The 27,782-nt window shown below is 30.1% G+C and overlaps 2 protein-coding genes, 1 long non-coding RNA gene and 1 other non-coding gene across 4 annotated transcripts; 2 read left to right on the top strand and 2 right to left on the bottom strand.

The window, feature by feature from the left end:
• Positions 1–11: 11 nt before the first annotated feature.
• Positions 12–4,954, top strand: LOC110763700 (serine carboxypeptidase-like 17). Its single transcript, XM_021966546.2, has 14 exons — positions 12–314; positions 467–612; positions 1,522–1,598; positions 1,716–1,838; positions 2,066–2,168; positions 2,261–2,298; positions 2,389–2,490; positions 2,722–2,808; positions 2,894–2,998; positions 3,358–3,429; positions 3,534–3,652; positions 4,208–4,321; positions 4,454–4,508; positions 4,593–4,954. Exons 1-14 carry the CDS (start codon positions 151–153, stop codon positions 4,674–4,676), a joined length of 1,389 nt encoding a protein of 462 aa, XP_021822238.1. The 5' UTR covers positions 12–150; the 3' UTR covers positions 4,677–4,954.
• A 1,097-nt stretch (positions 4,955–6,051) lies between these two features.
• On the bottom strand, positions 6,052–6,701 carry LOC110763704 (uncharacterized). The gene is made up of 2 exons (XR_002527782.2): positions 6,539–6,701; positions 6,052–6,291 (listed from the first exon to the last, which is right to left on the bottom strand). It is a non-coding gene; the product is annotated as an uncharacterized LOC110763704 (long non-coding RNA).
• A 15,351-nt stretch (positions 6,702–22,052) lies between these two features.
• LOC110763723 (serine carboxypeptidase-like 18) lies at positions 22,053–26,115 on the top strand. The gene is made up of 12 exons (XM_088245867.1): positions 22,053–22,071; positions 22,293–22,369; positions 22,486–22,608; positions 22,720–22,822; positions 22,931–22,971; positions 23,906–24,007; positions 24,249–24,335; positions 24,546–24,692; positions 24,919–24,990; positions 25,421–25,554; positions 25,712–25,766; positions 26,032–26,115. The coding sequence occupies exons 1-12, from the start codon at positions 22,053–22,055 to the stop codon at positions 26,113–26,115; spliced, it is 1,044 nt and encodes a 347-aa protein (XP_088101993.1).
• Positions 24,388–24,489, bottom strand: LOC148292561 (U6 spliceosomal RNA). Its single transcript, XR_015827299.1, has one exon. It is a non-coding gene; the product is annotated as a U6 spliceosomal RNA (small nuclear RNA).
• Positions 26,116–27,782: the final 1,667 nt, after the last annotated feature.

The raw sequence follows: 27,782 nt of genomic DNA, 5'->3' as shown, positions 1-27,782 counted from the left end.
AACCAAATCGGATATAACATGCAAGTACATTTTAGTCTAAGTAAACCATTTGGGCTATGCGAGACATGACCGTTGGTTCAGATCCTTAAACAGTACATGCGCTTTTAGAGTGCATAGTTTCCTATAGAAGAAAGGAAACAAGAAAGGACAATGACCAAAACCAACAGAAGCCTCACGATCTGCATTAGATTATTGTGGCTCTGGGAAAAATCACTTTTGCTGCTACTGCTGCTTCCCAACTTTTGTTCAACGCAGACAATCATCAAGAACTTGCCAGGATTTTCTGGTGACCTCCCATTCAAGCTTGAAACTGGGTAAGTTTCATTTCTGGTCAATGTATTTATGTGTGTACTTAGTTTGTGTTGATGAGCATGAAATAATTAAGTGGGTAATTAAGGAAAAATGATTGGGATGAGTTTAATGATAATGGATTTAAATTGTTAATTTGTGTCTAAAATCTCTCAAGGTACGTTGGGGTAGGTAATAAGGATGAGCTGCAGCTGTTCTACTATTTCATTGAGTCAGAAAGGAGCCCAGAAAATGATCCTCTGCTGCTTTGGATCACCGGAGGCCCTCGATGCTCCAGTTTTTCTGGCCTCGTTTATGAAAATGGTTTGTATCTCATTCTACACTAATAATTTAAGAATAATGTTAGGCTTACCACATTTTTGTATCATATTGTGCTCCACCTCTATGAAACTCACCAATATAATAGGGCCAACCTCTATGAAACAATCTGAATTTGGCCTAATCCGATTTGATTTAATATAAATATATTTATTTTATGTACTAAATATATATGCACATGTAACAATATTGTGAACTTCTTGTAAATAATACGAATATTTTTCAACTTTTATGTAAAATAATTCGGATCAAGTTATCAAATTAGATATCCGATTATCCAACAAATCAGATATGGATCTAGTTGTGAATGATCTATTGGATTATTGAATTGGATCAGGTTGTTGTTTTTTTCTTATCAGATCAGATCAGATATAGGATGATCTGATCCATCTCCGATGAATTTAGAGCTTGTTACAAATCAATTTGAGCTGGTCCACGAATGCATCGGTTGGTGTAATAGGGAAAGATGGCCCTGATAAGTAAGTTGTTCAATGGTTACAGGTCCAATAGCTTTCAGTTTTACAAGTATAACAAAGGATCCAGTAGAACTTGTCCATACTCATGGACAAAGGTCTGGAATTTCCATCTCCAGTTTTGGTTATGTGACCGATTGATGCATATGGTTATGCCTCTGATGATGGCAATATTGAAAGTGCATGCATATTTTTGTTTTCAGCTAGCTTCACTTTTTCGATATAAAATTAAATATTGTCAAACTAAAAGTTATGCATGTCTAAAAATTCTTGGTTCCACCCTTATTAGGAATTATTTTGAGCAATATCCATAAATGACATGATTGCTTGACTATCCATCTTAATCATACCATCTCCGATTCGCTCCATTGCCATTCATAGCTTGACTTGACATGATAAGTAAGTTGTTCATTCATTACAGGTCCAATATCTTTCAGTTTTACAAGTATAACAAAGCATCCAGTAGAACTTGTTTTGAATCCATACTCATGGACAAAGGTCTGGAATTTCCATCTCTTGCTTTAACTTTCCTACATATGAATGGTCATGGTGACCAATTGATGCATATGGTTATGCTTCTGAAGATATATTGAAAGTGCGCATTTTTCTTTTTAGTTAGCAAACATAATATTTCTAGACGCTCCTGCCGGGACTGGTTTCTCATACTCCACAACAGCAGATGGCTACAACACTAGTGACACCATTCATGCAAAACGAGCTTCTGAGTTTCTTCAAAGGGTGAGCCAAGTTTGCACAAAAAATTTGTTCAATAAAATTCATAATTTGGGAACTCTTACTGGTTGACAACTTTCATCACAAAACTTAATTTTACACTACTAATGGTTTTCTGATTTCCGTATCACCCCCCTTCCTTATATTTTTCTGGTCACACTATATATATGGCGAGGGGAAAAAACATGAGAATACTAATATGAAGTGTTCTTGCTCCTTAAAATCATCTCCAGTGGCTTTTGACTCATCCCAAGTTTCTTGCAAATCCACTCTACATTTCTGGTGATTCGTACTCAGGGAAGATTGTTCCGATCATTGTTCAAGAGATAACTAATGGTAATTTACATATGCATTGCTGGTGATTCATACTCAGCCAAGATTGTTCTGAGCATTATGGAGGGTTGTTGTCGTTGTTGTTGTTGTTGTAGGTATTGAAGCTGGAATCGCGCCATCTTTGAATCTCAAAGTATGATTCCAAATAGATACCTTATTACACTTTCAAATTCATGACATTAATATTGTTTCAGAAGTTAGTTTTTCTTTTCAATGCATCCAGGGATACGTAATTGGCAATCCAGTTACAAATCGAAAAGAGGAATTGAATTCGCAAATTGAATTCGCTCATCGCATGACGCTTATATCAACTAGAATGTTTGAGGTATGTATATCGCACTTGGTTTCGTTTCAGAGATCAACTTTTCCTTGCAACTTCTGAGCAAAATCATCTAATTAAATTTTGAATATAACTTATAATTATATGAAAAACAAAGGAAGCTCTTGATTGATACTACTTATGCAAGATGGACTTTTTGCTCAACTTTTTCATACTTCAATAAGATAATATATTTAAATTTTGAATTTTACTATTGCTTAATTTATGTTTTTGAAGTCGACCAAAAGGAATTGCAAGGGGGAATACGTAGATGTGGATCCAAATAATGAGCTTTGCCTCAACAATCTTCAAGCTTTCGAGGAGGTATGTGCTAGGTAGATGTTCAATATGGTCCAAAATGCATGTTTTTATCTTCGATTTTAAAACGGTGTGCTTAATGCATTTTCAGTGCATTAGCAGACTTGAGGAGAGTCATATATTGGCACCTGCATGCGCTCCTGGTATCGATGATGACAATTTCTTAAGCTTTCCCTTTCCTGAACAACTATGTCGGGTAATGTTGCTTCTCTCAAATTCAATGTATATTGACAAGGGTGGATTGCCTTTTGCGTCCTTATATAGTTTGAATGAAATTTCACTTTAGTCCATGGCCTTTGAAAAATGCTGAAATAATGTTATAAAGCTATGTAATTGGTTAGAAATATCAGAAAAACCGAGCTATATTTTGGCCCCTTCAAAAGGTCAGCTTCGTCACTGACCTCCGATGCCACTAGATCATATGAGAATGTGAAGAAATGTCCTAGATTGGAATGTTTAGAAACCTAGCAAGAGCTTATAAGGAGTTGGACTAACCTAAAATTGACGTGTTTTATTACTACTAGATGATATATGTGAAATTTTTTGGTTTTGTAGGTAGAGAGGCAACGGTACTCTGAGGTTTGGGCAAATGATATGAATGTTCGTAAAGCTCTCAACATTCGGGAGGTATACATATATACATATATACATATATATGTTGCTTGCAATTAAACAGAATATATAACACTTGCCACTATTAAAAAAAATGACAATTTTACTATGAGAAATAGGGAACAAAAGCCGAATGGGCAAGATGCAATAGCTCAATACCTTACATAAAAGATGTCCGAAGTAGTGTTGACTATCATCGAAACCTCATGCAAAAATCCCTCCGGGCTTTTGTCTACAGGTAAGATTATAACATTAAATTGTTTATATCATTCTTTTGAACTTTTGAGGGTTCACAGCAGTTTTTCTTTTGTAAAAAATATGGTATGAGAAATTATGAATTAGGAAAGTGATGGAAACTTTGATGGAAAACGATGAGAAAAGGATGGGGAAAAGCATAGGTGAAGAAAGATGCATGAAAGGAAAACTATATTGAAATTGTTTTTAGTTTTTATTTTTATTTTTATACAAGCAATAATCTATTTTAAACTAATCTAAACTAGGATGGGGGATTTGAACTTGGGTGCAGAGTGGGGAGCACATCCGCTCTAATTTTTAATTTTGATTCTTTGTATCATTGCATATATGATATACATATATCATTTTATTTTTCTATATCCTCTTATTTTTCCTTCTTGACTTTTGAGAACTAACAGTCTCATTTTTATTGTTAATGAGAATATTATAGTATTGATTTATCTTGTAGTTGCATAAATAAAACCCACAACAACCAAATGCATTAACAAATCTACCTTTTCCCACAAAATAATTACAAGTTTTATGGCATCTTCTGCAGTGGGGATCATGACTTGAAAGTTCCCCATGTAAGTACAGAGGCATGGATAGAATCCTTGAGCTTGCCAATTGTTGATGACTGGAAAGCATGGTTCTCTAACAATCAAGTTGCAGGGTTTGTATTATCTATCTCAGTTTTTATTGTTTTTCATGATTTATTTTTTTTCTTCAGATTTACGTTTCTTCCAGTTAGAAGTTTTAGTATCCAATTAACTTCTATTTTTGTTCTCTTTATTCATTATTCCAGATACAGAGTTGGCTATTCGAATGGAGAGTATCATTTGACATATGCCACCATAAAGGCATGATATATATAGAACGTCCTTCTCTTACATTAATATAATCTTGGGAAATGCGCTCAAATAACTCCATTTGCAATTGTGCAGGGAGGAGGTCATACAGGTCCCGAGTTTAATCCCAGAGAAAGCTTTGATATGATCGAAAGGTGGCTAGAGCATTCTCCTCTTTGATCTATTTTACTACTATGTCAAGATTAATATAAAGGATGTTGAATTATGAGTACTCTCTTTTAATTAAGTCGAATAATAAACATATATGCGGGGTCTGTATTGCTCCAAAGGGTGAATAAGTCTACTTTGTAGTAGACCTGTCAATGGATCAGATTATGATCTAAATCCGATCTGAATTTGGTGTAATTAATAGGAGATGGATTGGACTTCTCAATCAAATTACAATCCGAATCCAAATAATCCGATTATAAATGGATCCGAATATGAATTATAGTGATCCAATCCGATATAATAATCTAATCCGACAACTTAGTATGAAGTACAATGTAGTTTTCTATGCTTTATATTAATATTTTATATGTGTAAATGAATAATTTTAGTTTTATATGCACTAAGAATACACTTAAAAGTCATTTTTATGATTTAAAAAAATCGAAATTTGATATAAAAAGTAGATAAATACATTAAAATAACAAGGTTACTAATGAAATTTTGATTTTTTGTACATCTCAAAATAAATCCGATAATAATCCGATCCGAATCCGATGCGTAACGGATAAGGATTGATAGGTGCAATTTGATAGTCCGAATCTGATAATCCGATTATAAATGAATTCTTTTATCTGATTCAAATCCGATTCGTTTACAGATATACTTTGTAGTAGTTAAATTACTTTTGTTGATCTACTCGGTGAGAGGATCCATTCAATTGGCTACACTTGGTTTATCGAGAAATTTGTCCAGTTTGTTTAGTTTCGACTATATTTAAAAATTAATACATGATTATGTGCATGATAATTTTCTAAAAAAGGGTGATGAGTTTTCTTCCCTACAAAGGGTCATGACTTTTCAGCACTTTATTTTCATTGAGTCAAAAAATAAATATTTGTAATTCTTTCATTTTACCTTAATTGTAACTCTGTTTTTCACTTACCTTTTTTTTGGGCTTAGCAAATAAGCAATTAATATTAATAAAGTACTAGCCTCTTTGCACACGCTTCCGCGTGTGCGAGAGGCTTTTTTTTAATCACGCGCGCTATGCACGACTTACAAAGTTTCGTTTTAATTTTTTTGCAATTGTATTTTGCTAGATGCCTATATCAACAATTTTAATTTTTTTATTAGCTTGGGTAAAAAGCATTTTCCTGTTTTTAATTTTTAGTTTGAATTGTCCTTAAAAATTCTTTTTTTCAATAATTTGGTAACATATGTTGTATTGTATTCATTGATAACCTTCATAAAAATAAATCAATTATCATAGTTGATCATATTGAAAAATTTGAAACAAATGCAAGAACGAATTTAAATTCCTCTTTGTATTTATTGATAACAATTATCATAGTTAATCATTGAACCGAATTTGGTATAGATGCAATTGAATAAGTCTTTATTTAAAACAAAACTCGTTACACCAAAATATAGTAATTGAAGCTAGTATTGCAACCATTGAAAAAGGAAAACAGAAAACAAAAAATAAAAAAATAAAAAAATCATGACAATTAAATTATGATCCTGAAATCCTTTTAGCTGCTGCTTGTACATGAACCTCCTCCTGCAGCAATTTTATGCTCTCTTACTACTATCTTCTTTGGAAGCCTCATGTAGCAAATTGGATCTGCATTTACGCAAAAAAAAAAAGAAAAAAAAAGAAAAAAAAAAGAGAAGAAGACGAAAACAACTAAAAAACTTAATATGAAGCAAGATATTAAGAATACTAAAACAATCCATCAAAACAATAGACTTATGTTTCGGAATAAGTCTATCGCAGTGTGTCATTATGGATGTGTTATTATCAGCTGCAGAAAAAGGCAATTATGTCACTCGAAACAAAAAACAAAAAAACAAAGGTATGAATGAGGTACCTTTGGACTTGTCCACGAAGAAGAGCGACTTTGGTTCACTGCTCGAAGAAGTCATGATCGGTGCTTAGGTTGACTCACCATGATGCTTCCCTTTTGTTCTGCTTTCATGTTACTCTTGAACTCCCTCCAACTCTGATCCTCATTTTGCTTTTAATTCCTGTATAAAAAAATAATCCCGTGAGGAAAAAAGAAGAAGAAAAAATCAAAGTATAATCTTATTCGTAACATAAAAAATAGAAGTTGATGCCTGAACTGGACACTTTACATCAATATGAAACTGAATCTGGATCTAAAATGACCTGCACACTTAACAAAAAATAAACATAAAGAAAGAAGAAACTAATAGTGATAGTGTAAACAAATAACAAATGTAAACCAACACCCAATTCCAGTCAGAAACAACCCACCTGCGTCTGTTTTTCACTTACCTTTTTTTTGGGCTGAGCAAATAAGCAATTAATATTAATAAAGTATAAACTAATGCAACTATGATTTATTTATTTTTAAAAATATAGTATAGCCGCGCGGACAACGGTTTTTTTAATAAACGTGTAGCCTGCGGCTATACTTGTTTTTACATGTGGCGCTAGGCGGGTTTTTTTATATATATATAAATAGTTAAGCCGCACGGCTTTACTACGGTTTTTTTAAAAAAATAGTATAGCCCCGCTGTTATACTTATTTCGACACGTGGGCCAGGCCTTTCTGTTTTCTATAAATAGTATAGCCGCGCGGCTTGACTACGGTTTCTTTTTCAAAACAAGTACAGCCGTGCGGCTATATATGTTTTCACACAGCCGCATGGGTTTACTACGGTTTTTTTTTTAAAAGTATTTCCGCACGGCGTTACTGGAGTGTATATATATATATATATATATAGTATAGCCGAGCGGCTCTATGGGATCCTTTTTTTAAATATAATTTTCTTTTATCGATAAGAGTAATTTAGATCATTATCTATTACTATTAGGCCATTACCCGAGTCTCTATTGTCCCCTTTTAATTTTTTACTTTCCCAACGTTATTACTCGTATAAAAATTTTAGCATTTTCACATTTAGTACTTGTATTATACACGTACGTACATATTTTTCAATAATACATCCGTTTTCTGTACACGTTTTAAAGACTCGGTAAAATGTATATTTTTGAGAAAGCAAATATACAATACTCGTATTGTACACATACATACGTATTTTTCATGTTTAATACACGTGTTTTTTACAAAAAAAATTCAATAATACACACAAAATTCACTTATTATACACATAATTTTCACATATTAATGCAAACATGTTTGAGTTGAAATTAGTGTTACATTGGAACACTAGAGTTCCTTGGAGCTCTTTATAAGACTTGCTCTTGGAAATAGAATAGTTTATTAATTATTTATTTATTGAAATTATTTTTAAAATTCAAATATCAAAATCACAAACCACAACAGAAACATATAAATAAGTTTCGAAGGGGAAAAGAAAAAGAGAAAATGATCGTCAGTACTTCTAACAACTACGTCAATTTCAGTGTCACATTATTGTGGCTCTGGCTAGCAATTTTTCTAGTGCACCTGCAACTTACCAACTATGGTGCGTCGCAGACAACCGTCAAGAACATTCCAGGCCTCTCCGGTGCCGTCCCCTTGAAGCTTGAAACTGGGTAACTACCATAATATATATATATATATATATTTTTATTTATTTATGAGCTGAATAGATTTTTGTTGATGATAATGCGTTGTGTTGGGTTGTTCAATTCCAAGGTACGTTGGGGTGGGCAATTTTGGATGAGCTGCAACTGTTCCCCTTAGTATGTACATTCAATAATCTCATCCTGCAATGTGGTTTGATGACCGGAACTATCTATCTTCTGTGAAAATAACCCAAATCAGAAATCGCTTAGTCATCTACTTGTTATCAACTAATTAAACATTGAATTATAGCAATATGCATAATTTAATGGGAGATTCACTATTACACCCAATATAGGAGTCTAAATTATAAAAATACCCTATATGAAATGGACTTTAGAAACACACCCAAAGCCCATTTACAACATAACAAAAAAGACTTTTAATTTCTTTTAAATTACAAAACTGCCATTAATTTCTCAAAACAAACCCAACCCCAAAACATATAAAAAAAGCCCAAAACACTCAATAGGACATCAAAGTAATTTAATAATCAAAATTCAATTCAATAATGCCAAATGTCATTTTTTGGGTTTGTTTATAGAAATTAAATAGTGTAGGATTTATTTATAGTTTTAGTGCTAAGATTGGTTATTTGACTAAATATCTCTAATTGTAATTATCAAGTATGCGCCCTAACCATTACAACATTTTCAAAATATAAATTAGTAAATAACAAAACATTACGAAAGTAGTAATTAAGCAGGGATGAACTGCAGGTTGGTTGGTTAGTTGATTGGTATCTAATATGAAAAATGGGTATCTGATAACTTGTTTTAATTATTCTAGGTCCAATACATTTCAGATTTCAGATTTCAGATTTGTTTTAACCCAGTGACACAGGAAAAAGAGGATGGAAATTCGAGAATTAAATTTGCTCATCAAATGGCGCTTATATCAGATAGAATGGCGCTTATATCAAATTTGCTCATTAAATTAATAATTATGTAAGTTTATTAGCTAAACTGCAGCTTTGAAAATTCAATGATTGCTTTATGTTTTCAAAGTCAACAGAAAGGAACTGCAAGGGTAACTATGTTGATGTAGATCCAAACAACCTTCCATGCCTCTACAGTATGCAAATTTACAAGGAGGTGAGAAGATTCCTTGTGGTTAATTAATTTATTAGCATGCTTTATATGTCTTTGATTTTACAAGTCGCTTATTTTGAATTTATATATGCAGTGCACTGAGAGACTTGATATAGAACATATATTCGCACCATTCTGCCCATCAGAGGACTATTATAAATTATTTACCACATTACAAACCACCACCCACTGGGAATCTATTGACGAAAACTTCATAGATTTTCCCTTTCCCAACCAAATGTGTCGGGTAATCTCTCCTCCCTATCAGACACTCTCACACACTTCAAATCATTATTATATCATATTAAACACCTCAGTGAATTCTATACGAATTATATTCTTCTGTACGTAGGTCAAGCGCATTGCGTTTCACACTAATACATAATCATCTAATAAATTTTTGTTTTGTAGAAAGATAGAATTCAGTACTGCATATATATAGTTTGGGGAAATAATATATTTTGAAGTGGCGAATCTGCTTTTGGAGTTGTGCAAACGATTGGTAGAAATGGAAATTAAACAGCACATGCGCTTTTAGAGTACATAGAAGAAAGGAAAAAAGAAAGACAATGAGCAGATCCAACAGAAGCCTCACGATCTGCATTAGATTATTGTCGCTGTGGAGAAAAGCACTTTTGCTGCTACTGCTGCTTCCCAACCTTTTTTTTTTTTTTTTTTTTGAAAATTAGCGATAATATTGAATAAGACAAAGGTTACATGAGATCGGCAAGCAAATCCTTCTGAATAAAATCAGGAGGCTGCTCCCAAAAGCAAACTTGCTGAGTTGAAAGTGCAAAACGAGCGATACAGTGTGCTACTTTGTTGCCTTCTCTAAGAAACGAAAGTCCACAAAATCATTCGAAAAATAATTAATTACTATTTACCAAGTAATTTATAAAATCAGTAAAATATTTAAATATGCGTTAAAGAAATAATAATTAAAGCACAATCACTAATTAAAGTAATTAAAAAAAGGCTAAGGTATTAATTAATTAGATGCATTAAATTCAAGAAGTTGGCCACAAAACAAAAGTGAAGAAACTCATTTTATATTTTTAAAACTCAAAAAAAAAAAAGCCAAACAACCTCTCCCGACGAAATTACCTCTACCGACGACAGTTCGTCGCAAGAAACCTAATCCGACAAACTTTTGCCGGCAAAGAACTATGCCGACGAAATTTCGTCGGGAGAGGTTTTAAAAAAAATAAATAAATATAAACTTAGTATCTTTAAGTCAATAAATTTTTATTTTTTCAAAATTTCTTCCCAGTAATTAATTTAATTACTTTCATTAGTAATTATTTTGTAACTATTATTTCTCAAGTGAATAATTAGTATTAAATATTTTAATTAATGGCATAAATGATATTACTAAATAAATAGTATTTAGACAAGTCTAGAGCATTATCTATTACGCTTAGGCCAATACCAAGGTATAGCTACTGTCCCCTTTTGATTTTTTACTTTTCCGGAGTTATTACCCGTATAAAGAATTTAGCATTTTCCCATTTAATACTCGTATTATACACGTACATACGTATTTTTCAACTAATACTTCTGTTTTTTGTATACGTCTTTAAGAGTCGGTATAATGAAAGCAAACGTATAATACACGTATTTTAATGATTATTTAATATCAAAGAACAAAAAACGAAAGTCCACAAAATAATTCGAAAAACAATTAATTACTATTTACCAAGTAATTTACGAAATCAGTAAAATATTTAAATATTCGCAACAGAAATAATAATTAAAGCATAATCACAAATTCAAGTAATTAAAAAAAGGATAAGGTATTAATTAATTAGATGCATTAAATTCAAGAAGTTGGCCAAAAAACAAAAGTCAAGAAACTCATTTTATATTTTTAAAACTCAAAAAAAAAAAAAACCCAAACAACCTCTCCCGACGAAATTACCTCTACCGACGACATTTCGTCGCGAGAAACCTAATCCGACAAACTTTTGCCGACAAAGACCTATGCCGACCAAATTTCGTCGGGAGAGGTTTTAAAAAAATAAATAAATATAAACTTAGTATCTTTAAGTCAATAAATTTTTATTTTTTCAAAATTTCTCCCCAGTAATTAATTTAATTACTTTCATTAGTAATTATTTTCTAACTATTATTTCTCTAGTGAATAATTAGTATTCAATATTTTAATTAATGGCATAAATGATATTACTAAATAAATAGTATTTAGACTAGTCTAGAGCATTATCTATTATGTTTAGGCCATTACCAAGGTATAGCTATTGTCCCCTTTTGATTTTTAACTTTTCCGGAGTTATTACTCGTATAAAGAATTTAGCATTTTCCCATTTAATACTCTTATTATACACGTACATACGTATTTTTCAAATAATACTTCTATTTTTCATATATGTCATTAAGAGTCGGTATAATGAAAGCAAACGTATAATACACGTATTTTAATGATTATTTAATATCAAACAACAAAAAACGAAAGTCCACAAAATAATTCAAAAAACAATTAATTACTATTTACCAAGTAATTTACGAAATCAGTAAAATATTTAAATATTCGCTAAAGAAATAATAATTAAAGCATAATCACTAATTAATGTAATTAAAAAAAGGTTAAGGTATTAATTAATTAGATGCATTAAATTCAAGAAGTTGGCCAAAAAACAAAAGTGAAGAAACTCATTTTATAATTTTAGAACTCAAAAAAAAAAAAAAAGCCAAACAACCTCTCCCGACGAAATTACCTCTACCGACGAGATTTCGTCGCGAGAAACCTAATCCGACAAACCTTTGCCGGCAAAGACTTATGCCGACGAAATTTCGTCGGGAGAGGTTTTAAAAAAAATAAATAAACATAAACTTAGTATCTTTAAGTCAATAAATTTTTATTTTTTCAAAATTTCTTCCTAGTAATTAATTTAATTACTTTCATTAGTAATTATTTTGTAACTATTATTTCTCAAGTGAATAATTAGTATTAAATATTTTAATTAATGGCATAAATGATATTACTAAATAAATAGTATTTAGACAAGTCTAGAGCATTATCTATTACGCTTAGGCCAATACCAAGGTATAGCTACTGTCCCCTTTTGATTTTTTTCTTTTCCAGAGTTATTACCCGTATAAAGAATTTAGCATTTTCCCATTTGATACTCGTATTATACACGTACATATGTATTTTTCAAATAATACTTCTGTTTTTCGTATACGTCTTTAAGAGTCGTATAATGAAAGCAAACGTATAATACACGTATTTTAATGATTATTTAATATCAAAGAACAAAAAACGAAAGTCCACAAAATAATTTGAAAAACAATTAATTACTGTTTACCAAGTAATTTATGAAATTAGTAAAATATTTAAATATTCACTAAAGAAATAATAATTAAAGCATAATCAATAATTTAAGTAATTAAAAAAAGGATAAGGTATTAATTAATTAGATGAATTAAATTCAAGAAATTGGCCAAAAAAACAAAAGTGAAGAAACTCATTTTATATTTTTAAAACTCAAAAAAAAAAAAGCCAAACAACCTCTCCCAACGAAATTACCTCTACCGACGAAATGTCGTTGCGAGAAACCTAATCCGACAAAGACCTATGCCGACAAAATTTAGTCGGGAGAGGTTGTAAAAAAATTAATAAATATAAACTTATTATCTTTAAGTCAATAAATTTTTATTTTTTCAAAAATTTCTCCCCAGTAATTAATTTAATTACTTTCTTTAGTAATTATTTTCTAACTATTAATTCTCTAGTGAATATTTAGTATTAAATATTTTAATTAATGGCATACATGATATTACTAAATAAATAGTATTTAGACTAGTCTAGAGCATTATCTATTACGTTTAGGCCATTACCGAGGTATAGCTATTGTCCCCTTTTGATTTTTTACTTTTCCGGAGCTATTAACCGTATAAAGAATTTAGCATTTTCCCATTTAATACTCGTATTATACATGCACATACGTATTTTTTAAATAATACTTCTATTTTTCATATACGTCTTTAGGAATTGGTATAATGAAAGCAAACGTATAATACACATATTTTAATGATTATTTAATATCAAAGAACAAAAAACGAAAGTCCACAAAATAATTCGAAAAACAATTAATTACTATTTACCAAGTAATTTACGAAATCAGTAAAATATTTAAATATTCGCAAAAGAAATAATAATTAAAGCATAATCACTAATTAATGTAATTAAAAAAAGGTTAAGGTATTAATTAATTAGATGCATTAAATTCAAGAAGTTGGCCAAAAAACAAAAGTCAAGAAACTCATTTTATAATTTTAGAACTCAAAAAAAAAAAAAAAACCCAAACAACCTCTCCCGACGAAATTACCTCTACCGACAACATTTCGTCGCGAGAAACCTAATCCGACAAACTTTTGCCGACAAAGACCTATGCCGACGAAATTTCGTCGGGAGAGATTTTAAAAAAATAAATAACTATAAACTTAGTATCTTTAAGTCAATAAATTTTTATTTTTTCAAAATTTCTCCACCGTAATTAATTTAATTACTTTCATTAGTAATTATTTTCTAACTACTATTTCTCTAGTGAATAATTAGTGTTAAATATTTTAATTAATGGCATAAATGATATTACTGAATAAATAGTATTTAGACTTGTCTAGAGCATTATCTATTACGTTTAGGCCATTACCAAGGTATAGCTATTGTCCCCTTTTGATTTTTTACTTTTCCAGAGTTATTACCCGTATAAAGAATTTATCATTTTCCCATTTGATACTCGTATTATACACGTACATATGTATTTTTCAAATAATACTTCTGTTTTTCGTATACGTCTTTAAGAGTCGTATAATGAAAGCAAACGTATAATACACGTATTTTAATGATTATTTAATATCAAAGAACAAAAAACGAAAGTCCACAAAATAATTTGAAAAACAATTAATTACTATTTACCAAGTAATTTATGAAATTAGTAAAATATTTAAATATTCACTAAAGAAATAATAATTAAAGCATAATCAATAATTTAAGTAATTAAAAAAAGGATAAGGTATTAATTAATTAGATGAATTAAATTCAAGAAATTGGCCAAAAAAACAAAAGTGAAGAAACTCATTTTATAATTTTAGAACTCAAAAAAAAAAAAAAAAAAGCCACACAACCTCTCCCGACGAAATTACCTCTACCGACGACATTTCGTCGCGAGAAACCTAATCCGACAAACCTTTGCCGGCAAAGACTTATGCCGACGAAATTTCGTCGGGAGAGGTTTTAAAAAAAATAAATAAATATAAACTTAGTATCTTTAAGTCAATAAATTTTTATTTTTTCAAAATTTCTTCCCAGTAATTAATTTAATTACTTTCATCAGTAATTATTTTCTAACTATTATTTCTCAAGTGAATGATTAGTATTAAATATTTTAATTAATGGCATAAATGATATTACTAAATAAATAGTATTTAGACAAGTCTACAGCATTATCTATTACGCTTAGGCCAATACCAAGGTATAGCTACTGTCCCCTTTTGATTTTTTACTTTTCCGGAGTTATTACCCATATAAAGAATTTAGCATTTTCCCATTTAATACTCATATTATACACGTACATACGTATTTTTCAACTAATACTTTTGTTTTTTGTATACGTCTTTAAGAGTCGGTATAATGAAAGCAAACGTATAATACACGTATTTTAATGATTATTTAATATCAAAGAACAAAAAACCAAAGTCCACAAAATAATTTGAAAAACAATTAATTACTATTTACCAAGTAATTTACGAAATCAGTAAAATATTTAAATATTCGCAACAGAAATAATAATTAAAGCATAATCACTAATTCAAGTAATTAAAAAAAGGCTAAGGTATTAATTAATTAGATGCATTAAATTCAAGAAGTTGGCCAAAAAACAAAAGTGAAGAAAGTCATTTTATATTTTTAAAACTCAAAAAAAAAAAAACCCAAACAACCTCTCCCGACGAAATTACCTCTACCGACGACATTTCGTCCCGAGAAACCTAATCCGACAAACTTTTGCCGACAAAGACCTATGCCGACTAAATTTCGTCGGGAGAGGTTTTAAAAAAATAAATAAATATAAACTTAGTATCTTTAAGTCAATAAATTTTTATTTTTTCAAAATTTCTCCACCGTAATTAATTTAATTACTTTCATTAGTAATTATTTTCTAACTACTATTTCTCTAGTGAATAATTAGTGTTAAATATTTTAATTAATGGCATAAATGATATTACTGAATAAATAGTATTTAGACTAGTCTAGAGCATTATCTATTACGTTTAGGCCATTACCAAGGTATAGCTATTGTCCCCTTTTGATTTTTTACTTTTCTGGAGTTATTACCCGTATAAAGAATTTAGCATTTTCCCATTTAATACTCGTATTATACACGTACATACGTATTTTTCAAATAATACTTCTATTTTTCATATACATCTTTAAGAGTTAGTATAATGAAAGCAAACGTATAATACACGTATTTTAATGATTATTTAATATCAAAGAACAAAAAACGAAAGTCCACAAAATAATTCGAAAAATAATTAATTACTATTTACCAAGTAATTTTCGAAATTAGTAAAATATTTAAATATTCGCTAAAGAAATAATAATTAAAGCATAATCACTAATTAAAGTAATTAAAAAAAGGCTAAGGTATTAATTAATTAGATGCATTAAATTCAATAAATTGGCCAAAAAACAAAAGTGAAGAAACTCATTTTATATTTTTAAAACTCAAAAAAAAAAAAAAGCCAAACAACCTCTCCCGACGAAATTACCTCTACCGACGAAATTTCGTCGGGACAGGTTTTAAAAAAATAAATAAATATAAACTTAGTATCTTTAAGTCAATAAATTTTTATTTTTTCAAAATTTCTCCCTAGTAATAAATTTAATTACTTTCGTTAGTAATTATTTTCTAACTATTATTTCTCTAGCGAATAATTAGTATTAAATATTTTAATTAATGGCATAAATGATATTACTGAATAAATAGTATTTAGACTAGTCTAGAGCATTATCTATTACGTTTAGGCCATTACCAAGGTATAGCTATTGTCCCCTTTTGATTTTTTACTTTTCTGGAGTTATTACCTGTATAAAGAATTTTGCATTTTCCCATTTAATACTCGTATTATACACGTACATACGTATTTTTCAAATAATACTTCTATTTTTCATATACGTCTTTAAGAGTTAGTATAATGAAAGCAAACGTATAATACACGTATTTTAATGATTATTTAATATCAAAGAACAAAAATCGAAAGTCCACAAAATAATTCGAAAAATAATTAATTACTATTTACCAAGTAATTTACGAAATTAGTAAAATATTTAAATATTCACTAAAGAAATAATAATTAAAGCATATTCACTAATTAATGTAATTAAAAAAAGGCTAAGGTATTAATTAATTAGATGCATTAAATTCAAGAAGTTGGCAAAAAACAAAAGTGAAGAAACTCATTTTATATTTTTAAAACTCAAAAAAAAAAAAAAGCCAAACAACCTCTCCCGACGAAATTACCTCTACCGACGAAATTTCATCGGGAGAGGTTTTAAAAAAATAAATAAATATAAACTTAGTATCTTTAAGTCAATAAATTTTTATTTTTTCAAAATTTCTCCCCAGTAATAAATTTAATTACTTTCGTTAGTAATTATTTTCTAACTATTATTTCTCTTGTGAATAATTAGTATTAAATATTTTAATTAATGGCATAAATGATATTACTGAATAAATAGTATTTAGACTAGTCTAGAGCATTATCTATTACGTTTAGGCCATTACCAAGGTATAGCTATTGTCCCCTTTTGATTTTTTACTTTTCTGGAGTTATTACCCGTATAAAGAATTTAGCATTTTCCCATTTAATACTCGTATTATACACGTACATATGTATTTTTCAAATAATACTTCTATTTTTCATATACATCTTTAAGAGTTAGTATAATGAAAGCAAACGTATAATACACGTATTTTAATGATTATTTAATATCAAAGAACAAAAAACGAAAGTCCACAAAATAATTCGAAAAATAATTAATTACTATTTACCAAGTAATTTTCGAAATTAGTAAAATATTTAAATATTCGCTAAAGAAATAATAATTAAAGCATAATCACTAATTAAAGTAATTAAAAAAAGGCTAAGGTATTAATTAATTAGATGCATTAAATTCAATAAATTGGCCAAAAAACAAAAGTGAAGAAACTCATTTTATATTTTTAAAACTCAAAAAAAAAAAAAAGCCAAACAACCTCTCCCGACGAAATTACCTCTACCGACGAAATTTCGTCGGGAGAGGTTTTAAAAAAATAAATAAATAAAAACTTAGTATCTTTAAGTCAATAAATTTTTATTTTTTCAAAATTTCTCCCTAGTAATAAATTTAATTACTTTCGTTAGTAATTATTTTCTAACTATTATTTCTCTAGCGAATAATTAGTATTAAATATTTTAATTAATGGCATAAATGATATTACTGAATAAATAGTATTTAGACTAGTCTAGAGCATTATCTATTACGTTTAGGCCATTACCAAGGTATAGCTATTGTCCCCTTTTGATTTTTTACTTTTCTGGAGTTATTACCTGTATAAAGAATTTTGCATTTTCCCATTTAATACTCGTATTATACACGTACATACGTATTTTTCAAATAATACTTCTATTTTTCATATACGTCTTTAAGAGTTAGTATAATGAAAGCAAACGTATAATACACGTATTTTAATGATTATTTAATATCAAAGAACAAAAATCGAAAGTCCACAAAATAATTCGAAAAATAATTAATTACTATTTACCAAGTAATTTACGAAATTAGTAAAATATTTAAATATTCACTAAAGAAATAATAATTAAAGCATATTCACTAATTAATGTAATTAAAAAAAGGCTAAGGTATTAATTAATTAGATGCATTAAATTCAAGAAGTTGGCAAAAAACAAAAGTGAAGAAACTCATTTTATATTTTTAAAACTCAAAAAAAAAAAAAAGCCAAACAACCTCTCCCGACGAAATTACCTCTACCGACGAAATTTCGTCGGGAGAGGTTTTAAAAAAATAAATAAATATAAACTTAGTATCTTTAAGTCAATAAATTTTTATTTTTTCAAAATTTCTCCCCAGTAATAAATTTAATTACTTTCGTTAGTAATTATTTTCTAACTATTATTTCTCTTGTGAATAATTAGTATTAAATATTTTAATTAATGGCATAAATGATATTACTGAATAAATAGTATTTAGACTAGTCTAGAGCATTATCTATTACGTTTAGGCCATTACCAAGGTATAGCTATTGTCCCCTTTTGATTTTTTACTTTTCTGGAGTTATTACCCGTATAAAGAATTTAGCATTTTCCCATTTAATACTCGTATTATACACGTACATATGTATTTTTCAAATAATACTTCTATTTTTCATATACATCTTTAAGAGTTAGTATAATGAAAGCAAACGTATAATACACGTATTTTAATGATTATTTAATATCAAAGAACAAAAAACGAAAGTCCACAAAATAATTCGAAAAATAATTAATTACTATTTACCAAGTAATTTTCGAAATTAGTAAAATATTTAAATATTCGCTAAAGAAATAATAATTAAAGCATAATCACTAATTAAAGTAATTAAAAAAAGGCTAAGGTATTAATTAATTAGATGCATTAAATTCAATAAATTGGCCAAAAAACAAAAGTGAAGAAACTCATTTTATATTTTTAAAACTCAAAAAAAAAAAAAAGCCAAACAACCTCTCCCGACGAAATTACCTCTACCGACGAAATTTCGTCGGGAGAGGTTTTAAAAAAATAAATAAATATAAACTTAGTATCTTTAAGTCAATAAATTTTTATTTTTTCAAAATTTCTCCCTAGTAATAAATTTAATTACTTTCGTTAGTAATTATTTTCTAACTATTATTTCTCTAGCGAATAATTAGTATTAAATATTTTAATTAATGGCATAAATGATATTACTGAATAAATAGTATTTAGACTAGTCTAGAGCATTATCTATTACGTTTAGGCCATTACCAAGGTATAGCTATTGTCCCCTTTTGATTTTTTACTTTTCTGGAGTTATTACCTGTATAAAGAATTTTGCATTTTCCCATTTAATACTCGTATTATACACGTACATACGTATTTTTCAAATAATACTTCTATTTTTCATATACGTCTTTAAGAGTTAGTATAATGAAAGCAAACGTATAATACACGTATTTTAATGATTATTTAATATCAAAGAACAAAAATCGAAAGTCCACAAAATAATTCGAAAAATAATTAATTACTATTTACCAAGTAATTTACGAAATTAGTAAAATATTTAAATATTCACTAAAGAAATAATAATTAAAGCATATTCACTAATTAATGTAATTAAAAAAAGGCTAAGGTATTAATTAATTAGATGCATTAAATTCAAGAAGTTGGCAAAAAACAAAAGTGAAGAAACTCATTTTATATTTTTAAAACTCAAAAAAAAAAAAAAGCCAAACAACCTCTCCCGACGAAACTACCTCTACCGACGAAATTTCGTCGGGAGAGGTTTTAAAAAAATAAATAAATATAAACTTAGTATCTTTAAGTCAATAAATTTTTATTTTTTCAAAATTTCTCCCCAGTAATAAATTTAATTACTTTCGTTAGTAATTATTTTCTAACTATTATTTCTCTTGTGAATAATTAGTATTAAATATTTTAATTAATGGCATAAATGATATTACTGAATAAATAGTATTTAGACTAGTCTAGAGCATTATCTATTACGTTTAGGCCATTACCAAGGTATAGCTATTGTCCCCTTTTGATTTTTTACTTTTCTGGAGTTATTACCCGTATAAAGAATTTAGCATTTTCCCATTTAATACTCGTATTATACACGTACATACGTATTTTTCAAATAATACTTCTATTTTTCATATACATCTTTAAGAGTTAGTATAATGAAAGCAAACGTATAATACACGTATTTTAATGATTATTTAATATCAAAGAACAAAAAACGAAAGTCCACAAAATAATTCGAAAAATAATTAATTACTATTTACCAAGTAATTTTCGAAATTAGTAAAATATTTAAATATTCACTAAAGAAATAATAATTAAAGCATATTCACTAATTAATGTAATTAAAAAAAGGCTAAGGTATTAATTAATTAGATGCATTAAATTCAAGAAGTTGGCAAAAAACAAAAGTGAAGAAACTCATTTTATATTTTTAAAACTCAAAAAAAAAAAACAGCCAAACAACCTCTCCCGACGAAATTACCTCTACCGACGACATGTCGTCGCGAGAAACCTAATCCGGCAAACTTTTGCCGGCAAATACCTATGCCGACGAAATTTCGTCGGGAGAGGTTTTAAAAAAATAAATAAATATAAACTTAGTATCTTTAAGTCAATAAATTTTTATTTTTTCAAAATTTCTTCCCAGTAATTAATTTAATAACTTTCATTAGTAATTATTTTCTGACTATTATATCTCTAGTGAATAATTAGTATTAAATATTTTAATTACTGGCATAAATGATATTACTGAATAAATAGTATTTAGACTAGTCTAGAGCATTATCTATTACGTTTAGGCCATTAACAAGGTATAGCTATTGTCCCCTTTCGATTTTTTACTTTTCCGGAGTTATTACCCGTATAAAGAATTTAGCATTTTCCCATTTAATACTCGTATTATTCATGTACATACGTATTTTTCAAATAATACTTCCGTTTTTCATATACGTCTTTAAGAGTCGGTATAATGAAAGCAAACGTATAATACATGTATTTTAATGATTTTTTAATATCAAAGAATAAAAAACGAAAGTCCACAAAATAATTTGAAAAACAATTAATTACTATTTACCAAGTAATTTACGAAATTAGTAAAATATTTAAATATTCACTAAAGAAATAATAATTAAAGCATAATCACTAATTAATGTAATTAAAAAAAGGCTAAGGTATTAATTATTTAGATGCATTAAATTCAAGAAGTTGGCCAAAAAACAAAAGTGAAGAAACTCATTTTATATTTTTAAAACTCAAAAAAAAGAAGCCAAACAACCTCTCCCGACGAAATTACCTCTACCGACGATTTCGTCGTGGGAAACCTAATCCGACAAACTTTTGCCTGCAAAGACCTATGCCGACGAAATTTCGTCGGGATAGGTTTTAAATAAATAAATAAATAAAAACTTAGTATCTTTAAGTCAATAAATTTTTATTTTTTCAAAATTTCTTCCCAGTAATTAATTTAATTACTTTCATTAGTAATTATTTTCTAACTATTATATCTCTAGTGAATAATTAGTATTAAATATTTTAATTAATGGCATAAATGATATTACTAAATAAATAGTATTTAGACTAGTCTAGTGGATAATCTGTTACGTTTAGGCCATTAACAAGGTATAGGTATTGTCCTCTTTTGATTTTTTACTTTTCCGGAGTTATTACTCGTATAAAGAATTTAGCATTTTCCCATTTAATACTCGTATTATACACGTACATACGTATTTTTCAAATAATACTTCTGTTTTTCGTATACGTCTTTAAGAGTCGGTATAATGAAAGCAAACGTATAATACACGTATTTTAATGATTATTTAATATCAAAGAACAAAAAACGAAAGTCCACAAAATAATTCGAAAAACAATAGTTAGAGAAATAATAGTTATTTATTTTTGCAAACAAGATTTTTCGTAAATGAAGCTTCACTTTTTCGGTATAAAATTAAATGTCAAACTAAAAGTTATCCATGTCTAAAAATTCTTGGTTCCGCCCTTATTAGGAATTATTTTGAGCAATATCCATAAATGACATGATTGCTTGACTGTCCATCTTAACGGGGATGGAATGGAAATGACATATATACCATCCCCGATTTGCTCTATTGCCATTCATTTCTTGACTTGACATGATAAGTAAGTTGTTCATTCATTACAGGTCCAATATCTTTCAGTTTTACAAGTATAACAGAGGATCCAGTAGAACTTGTTTTGAATCCGTACTCATGGACAACGGTCTGGAATTTCCATCTCTTGCTTTTACTTTCCTATATATGAATGGTCATGTGACCAATTGATGCATATGGTTATGCTTCTGAAGATATATTGAAAGTGCGCATTTTTCTTTTTAGTTAGCAAACATAATATTTTTAGACGCTCCAGCCGGGACTGGTTTCTCATACTCCACAACAGCAGTTGGCTACAACACTAGTGACACCATTCATGCAAAACGAGCTTCTGAGTTTCTTCATAAGGTGAGCCAAGTTTGCACAAAGAATTTGTTCAATAATTTGGGTACTTATATTGGTTGCCAATTTTCATCAATTTATGAACCTTTCTTTCTTGTTCCTTAAAATCATGTCCAGTGGCTTTCGACTCATCGCAAGTTTCTTGCAAATCCACTCTACATTTCTGGTGATTCGTACTCGGGCAAGATTATTCCGATCATTGTTCAAGAGATAATTAATGGTAATTTACATATGCGTTGCTGGTGATTGAATTCATACCCAGGCAAGTTATTGATTGGAGTATTGGGCAGGGATGTTTTTGTATATCTAATCCTGTTTTTGGTTGTAGGTATTGAAGCTGGAACAGAGCTACCTTTGAATAATCTCAAAGTACTTAAATTGACATCTCAATTAGATACCTTACTATACTTTCAAGGCTAAATTATTGAAATGCCCCCTGTAACTCAATTTCAATCTTAGTTTCCCCCCTGAAACTCTAAGTGTCTCACTTTCCCCCTTGAAACTCCATATATTGTCTCACTTTGCCTATATTCCATCCAGCCCTAACAGAAATCGTCAAATCTTAACCCCCCAAAAACAACCTTCCCTTACAAATTCAGATACTCTCTGAATCTCCAACTACACTCAGACTTATTTGCAAAACCAAACCCCTCTCCAAACTCCAAGAAACGAAGAACAACCTCCAACAATGGTGGCAACCCAACTCCTTCTCTCTCTCATCGTCCTCTCAGTTCTCTCTCTCTCTCCTCTGCCCTCCCCACCCAAACCCTCGTCAACGCCGCCGAAATCCTCTCAGATTTCGGCTACACCTCCATGGCTCTGACCCTCGACCTCGCCTCTCAAACCCTCCTCCTCTCCCAGTCTCCTTCTCTCACCATCTTCGCCCCCACCGACGCCGCCTTCTCTCACTCCGGTCAACCACCGCTGAACCCCCTGCAATTCCACATCATCCCCCTTTATTTCTCTCTCCGATCCCTCAAGTCCCTGCCTTTCAGCGCCAATACCACAACTTTACTCTCTGACCGCTCTCTCTCCGTCACCACTTTGGCCTATGACCCCAGAGTCTCACTCAACAACATCCCCATCACTGTTTCCCCATCATTGTTTCCCCAATTTTTGACTTTTGCTAGGGCTGGATGGAATATAGGCAAAGTGAGACAATATATGGAGTTTTCAGGGGGGAAAGTGAGACACTTAGAGTTTCAAGGGGGAAATTGAGTTACAGGGGGCATTTCAATAATTTAGCCTACTTTCAAATTTCATGACATTGTCCAGAATTTAGTTTTCTTTCAAATGGATTCAGGGATACGTAATCGGCGATCCAGTTACAAATGAAAAAGAGGGTTTGAATTCGAGAATTGAATTTGCCCATCGCATGGCGCTTATATCAAATAGAATGTATGAGGTATATACGTCGCTCTTGGTTTTGTTTCATAGTAACTTCTGAGGAAATCATCTAAATTTTTAATACAACTTATGATTATGAAGAACAAAGGAAGGTCTTGATTGATACTAATTATGCAAGTCGTACATTTTAAGGGTTGTGGGCATTATGGCCAACTATATATATATCAACTTTTTCATACTTGAATATAAGATAGTAGATTTAAAATTTAAATATCACTATTGCTTTATGTTTTTTGAAGTCTACCAAAAGGAATTGCAAGGGGGAATACGTAGACGTGGATCCGAACAATCAACTCTGCCTCAACAATCTTCAAGCTTTCAAGGAGGTATGGGCATGATGTAGTTATGATTCAAATGTAGTACAAGATGCTTGGTTTTTTTTTTCGGAACCATTTCTCATTTTATGCACGTCATCCTTGCGCAGGGTCATGTTAATCTTCTATGTAGCGTTCCAATTTTATCAGATGTTCTTGAAGGAACACAAGATGCATGTTTTCATCTTCGATTTTAAAATGGTTTGTTTAATGTATTTGCAGTGCACTAGCAGACTTGACGATAGTCATATATTGGCACCTGCATGCGTTCCTCGTATCAATCACAACGAACAAACCACATTTGGGTGGGACTGGGACTCTGTTGATGATAATTTCTTAAGCTTTCCCTTTCCTGAAAGTTTGTGTCGGGTAATGTCCCTTCTCTCAAATTCAATATATATTGGTTTGCATTTTCCATCCTTGTATAGTTTGCACTTTAGTCCATGGCCTTCAAAAAAATGTTGAAATCTTATAAAGCTTTGTAATTGGATAGAAATACAGATCAGCTCCGCAATTCATCTTAAATGTCACTAGACCAAATATTCATCATTTAAATTTGACGTGTCTTAAGACACGTCAAATTTTGATTTTGTAGGTGGATAGGCTTCGGTATTCTGTGGTTTGGGCAAATGATATGAAAGTTCGTAAAGCTCTTAACATTCGGGAGGTATTTTTTTTTATAACACTTGTGACCAGTTGATTTTAAAATGTATATATTAATTTAACAATTTTACAATGACAAATAGGGAACAAAAGGTGAATGGGTTTTTTTTTTTTTTTTGGTCAATAAGGTGAATGAGTAAGATGCAATAGAACAACACCTTACATAAAAGATGTTCAACGTGCTGTTGAATATCATCGAAATCTTAGCCAAAAATCCCTTCGGGCTTTTGTCTACAGGTAAGATTATAATATGGAAAAAAAGTTATTTTAGTTTACGTAGTTTGCCGATTTTACCATTTTATTTTTGTAGTTTTTTATGTCAATTTTATCCCTCTAGGTGTAAATTCAAGCAATTCGAAAACACGTTACATATTTTGTCAAAATCCTTTCAATACAAATGAATTATCTACCTTTTATTACCAATTAATTACAAGTTTTATGGCATCTTCTGCAGTGGGGATCATGACTTGAGCGTTCCCTATGTAAGTACAGAAGCATGGATAGAATCCTTGAGCTTGCCAATTGATGATGATTGGAAACCATGGTTCTCTAACAATCAAGTTGCAGGGTTTGTATTATATCTATCTCAGTTTTTATTGTTTTCATGATTTTTATTTCAGATTAAATTTTTATTATTTTTATTATTATTTTTTCTCCGGTTACAAGTTTCACTATCCAAACTAACTTCTACTTTTGTTATCTTTATTCATTTGTGAATTTTACAGATACACTGTTAGGTATTCGAATGGAGAGTATCATTTGACATATGCGACTATAAAGGCAAGAAATGTTCTTTATCTTACATTAGCATAATCAAGGGAAATGCTCTCAAATAACCCTATTATTGTAGAAGTATTATCAACGCGGTCTATATATCATAAATAAAGTATCAATATTCTGTCGATATTTTCAATATTGCGATTTGCTACAATAATAGTGCAATTCAAGAACATTGCTAATGTACTAGTGTTATTTGAGATCGTTTAATTATAATCACAACTAATAAATACTTATCTAACAAATTACTCCATTTGCAATTGTGCAGGGAGGAGGTCATACAGCTCCGGAGTTTAATCCAAGAGAATGCTTTGATATGATCAAACGGTGGCTAGAGCATTCTCCTCTTTAATATAATTAGTATGTCAAGATTAATGGATAGGATGTTGAATTATGAGTACTTTCTTGATTTGATTTAATAAGTGGTTAATTTATTTTTGTGGGTAATATTCAATTTCTTCCCTAGTATTAAAAGTGTTAGACCCAAAAGTCATATCATACTATGCGGGGGGGTTTTTTATTGGGGTCAAAATAGTGCAAGTGACTTGTAGTTTAAATGATTGAGTAATCATTCATGTATTTGAAGTATTTATAAGCTTATAAGAAGTTGGGCTACTCCCCCTTATCATCGATTGATGTTGGAGTGGATTATTAACTTCCTTCATGGTATCAGAGCAGGTTTACCTATATGTGAAAATCCAGAAACCACACGTGCTTCAAGTCACTCAATATATTTTGTCCACGTTTTAGAGTTGAAAATTAGCCACAAGTACTAGAGTGTGTGAGAATATGAAGATGAAAATGTCATGCAAGAGCTTATAAGGAGTTACTAATTTCTCCATTGCCAATCAACTTGAGTATCAAATTATGAAGTTGCTGCCATTATATATATGTCTCAAGCATATGTTCAATGACCAGAATATAACTCATATAGTTGGGTCCACAAATTTAAAGCCCTTACAAAATTAGAGGACACTCATCAAAACGGATAAACATAATAATCAGCTAAAAACAAAACCCAATATTACGTAATAAAAAAGATAAATCCAAATGCATAGACAGCTTTTTTTTTTTTGTTCGTTCGTCAAAAGAGAAAGCCCTTTGTTTTTTTGGCACCGACGGTTGAATGATGTCATTTCGGTGCCCACAAGTTTCTCTTTTGTTGTTTTTTACCCTTTTTCTTTTTCGAAGTTGACAAAATCACAAACTACAACAAATTATTGGTGACACCTCCACAACACAAACATATAATATAACAACTACGTCAATTTCAGTGTCACATTATTGTGGCTCTGGCAAGCAATTTTTCTAGTGCACCTGCAACTTACCAACTATGGTGCGTCGCAGACAATCGTCAAGAACATTCCAGGCCTCTCCGGTGACGTCCCCTTCAAGCTTGAAACTGGGTAACTATCATAATATATATATTTATGAGCTGAATAGATTTTTGTTGATGATAATGCGTTGTGTTGGGTTGTTCAATTCCAAGGTACGTTGGGGTGGGCAATCTGGATGAGCTGCAACTGTTCCCCTTAGTACGTAGATTCAATAATCTCATCTTGCAATGTGGTTTGATGACTGGAACTATCCATCTTCTGTGAAAATAACCCAAATCGGAAATCGCTTAGTCATCTACTTGGTATCAACTAATTAAACATTGAATTATAGCAAATATGCATAATTTTAATTATCAAGTATGCGCCATGACCATTACAACATTTTCAAAAGCGTATAGCCGCGTGGCTATACTCGGGATTTTTTTTTAAAAACAAAATAGTATAGCCGCGCGGCTAGACTTATTTTGACACGTGGGCACCTAGGCGCTGGCCGGCTCTTTTTTGTTTTCTATAAATAGTATAGCCGTGCGGCTATACGATTTAAAAAAATATAAAAAATCCCTAGTATAGCCGCGCGGTTATACTAGGCCCAGAAAACTTATTAACCCAAAATTCAAATACCCAAAGGATTAATTTAATTTCCTAAGAAAACTAAGCCCAATTAGCCAATATTTTATCATGG

Source organism: Prunus avium, chromosome 8 (assembly GCF_965620075.1).
Source record: "Prunus avium chromosome 8, drPruAviu1.hap1.1, whole genome shotgun sequence".
In the NCBI taxonomy this organism is placed as follows: domain Eukaryota; kingdom Viridiplantae; phylum Streptophyta; class Magnoliopsida; order Rosales; family Rosaceae; genus Prunus; species Prunus avium.
Note: the sequence above shows the minus strand (reverse complement) of the source record. Positions and strands in the feature narration are given on the sequence as shown.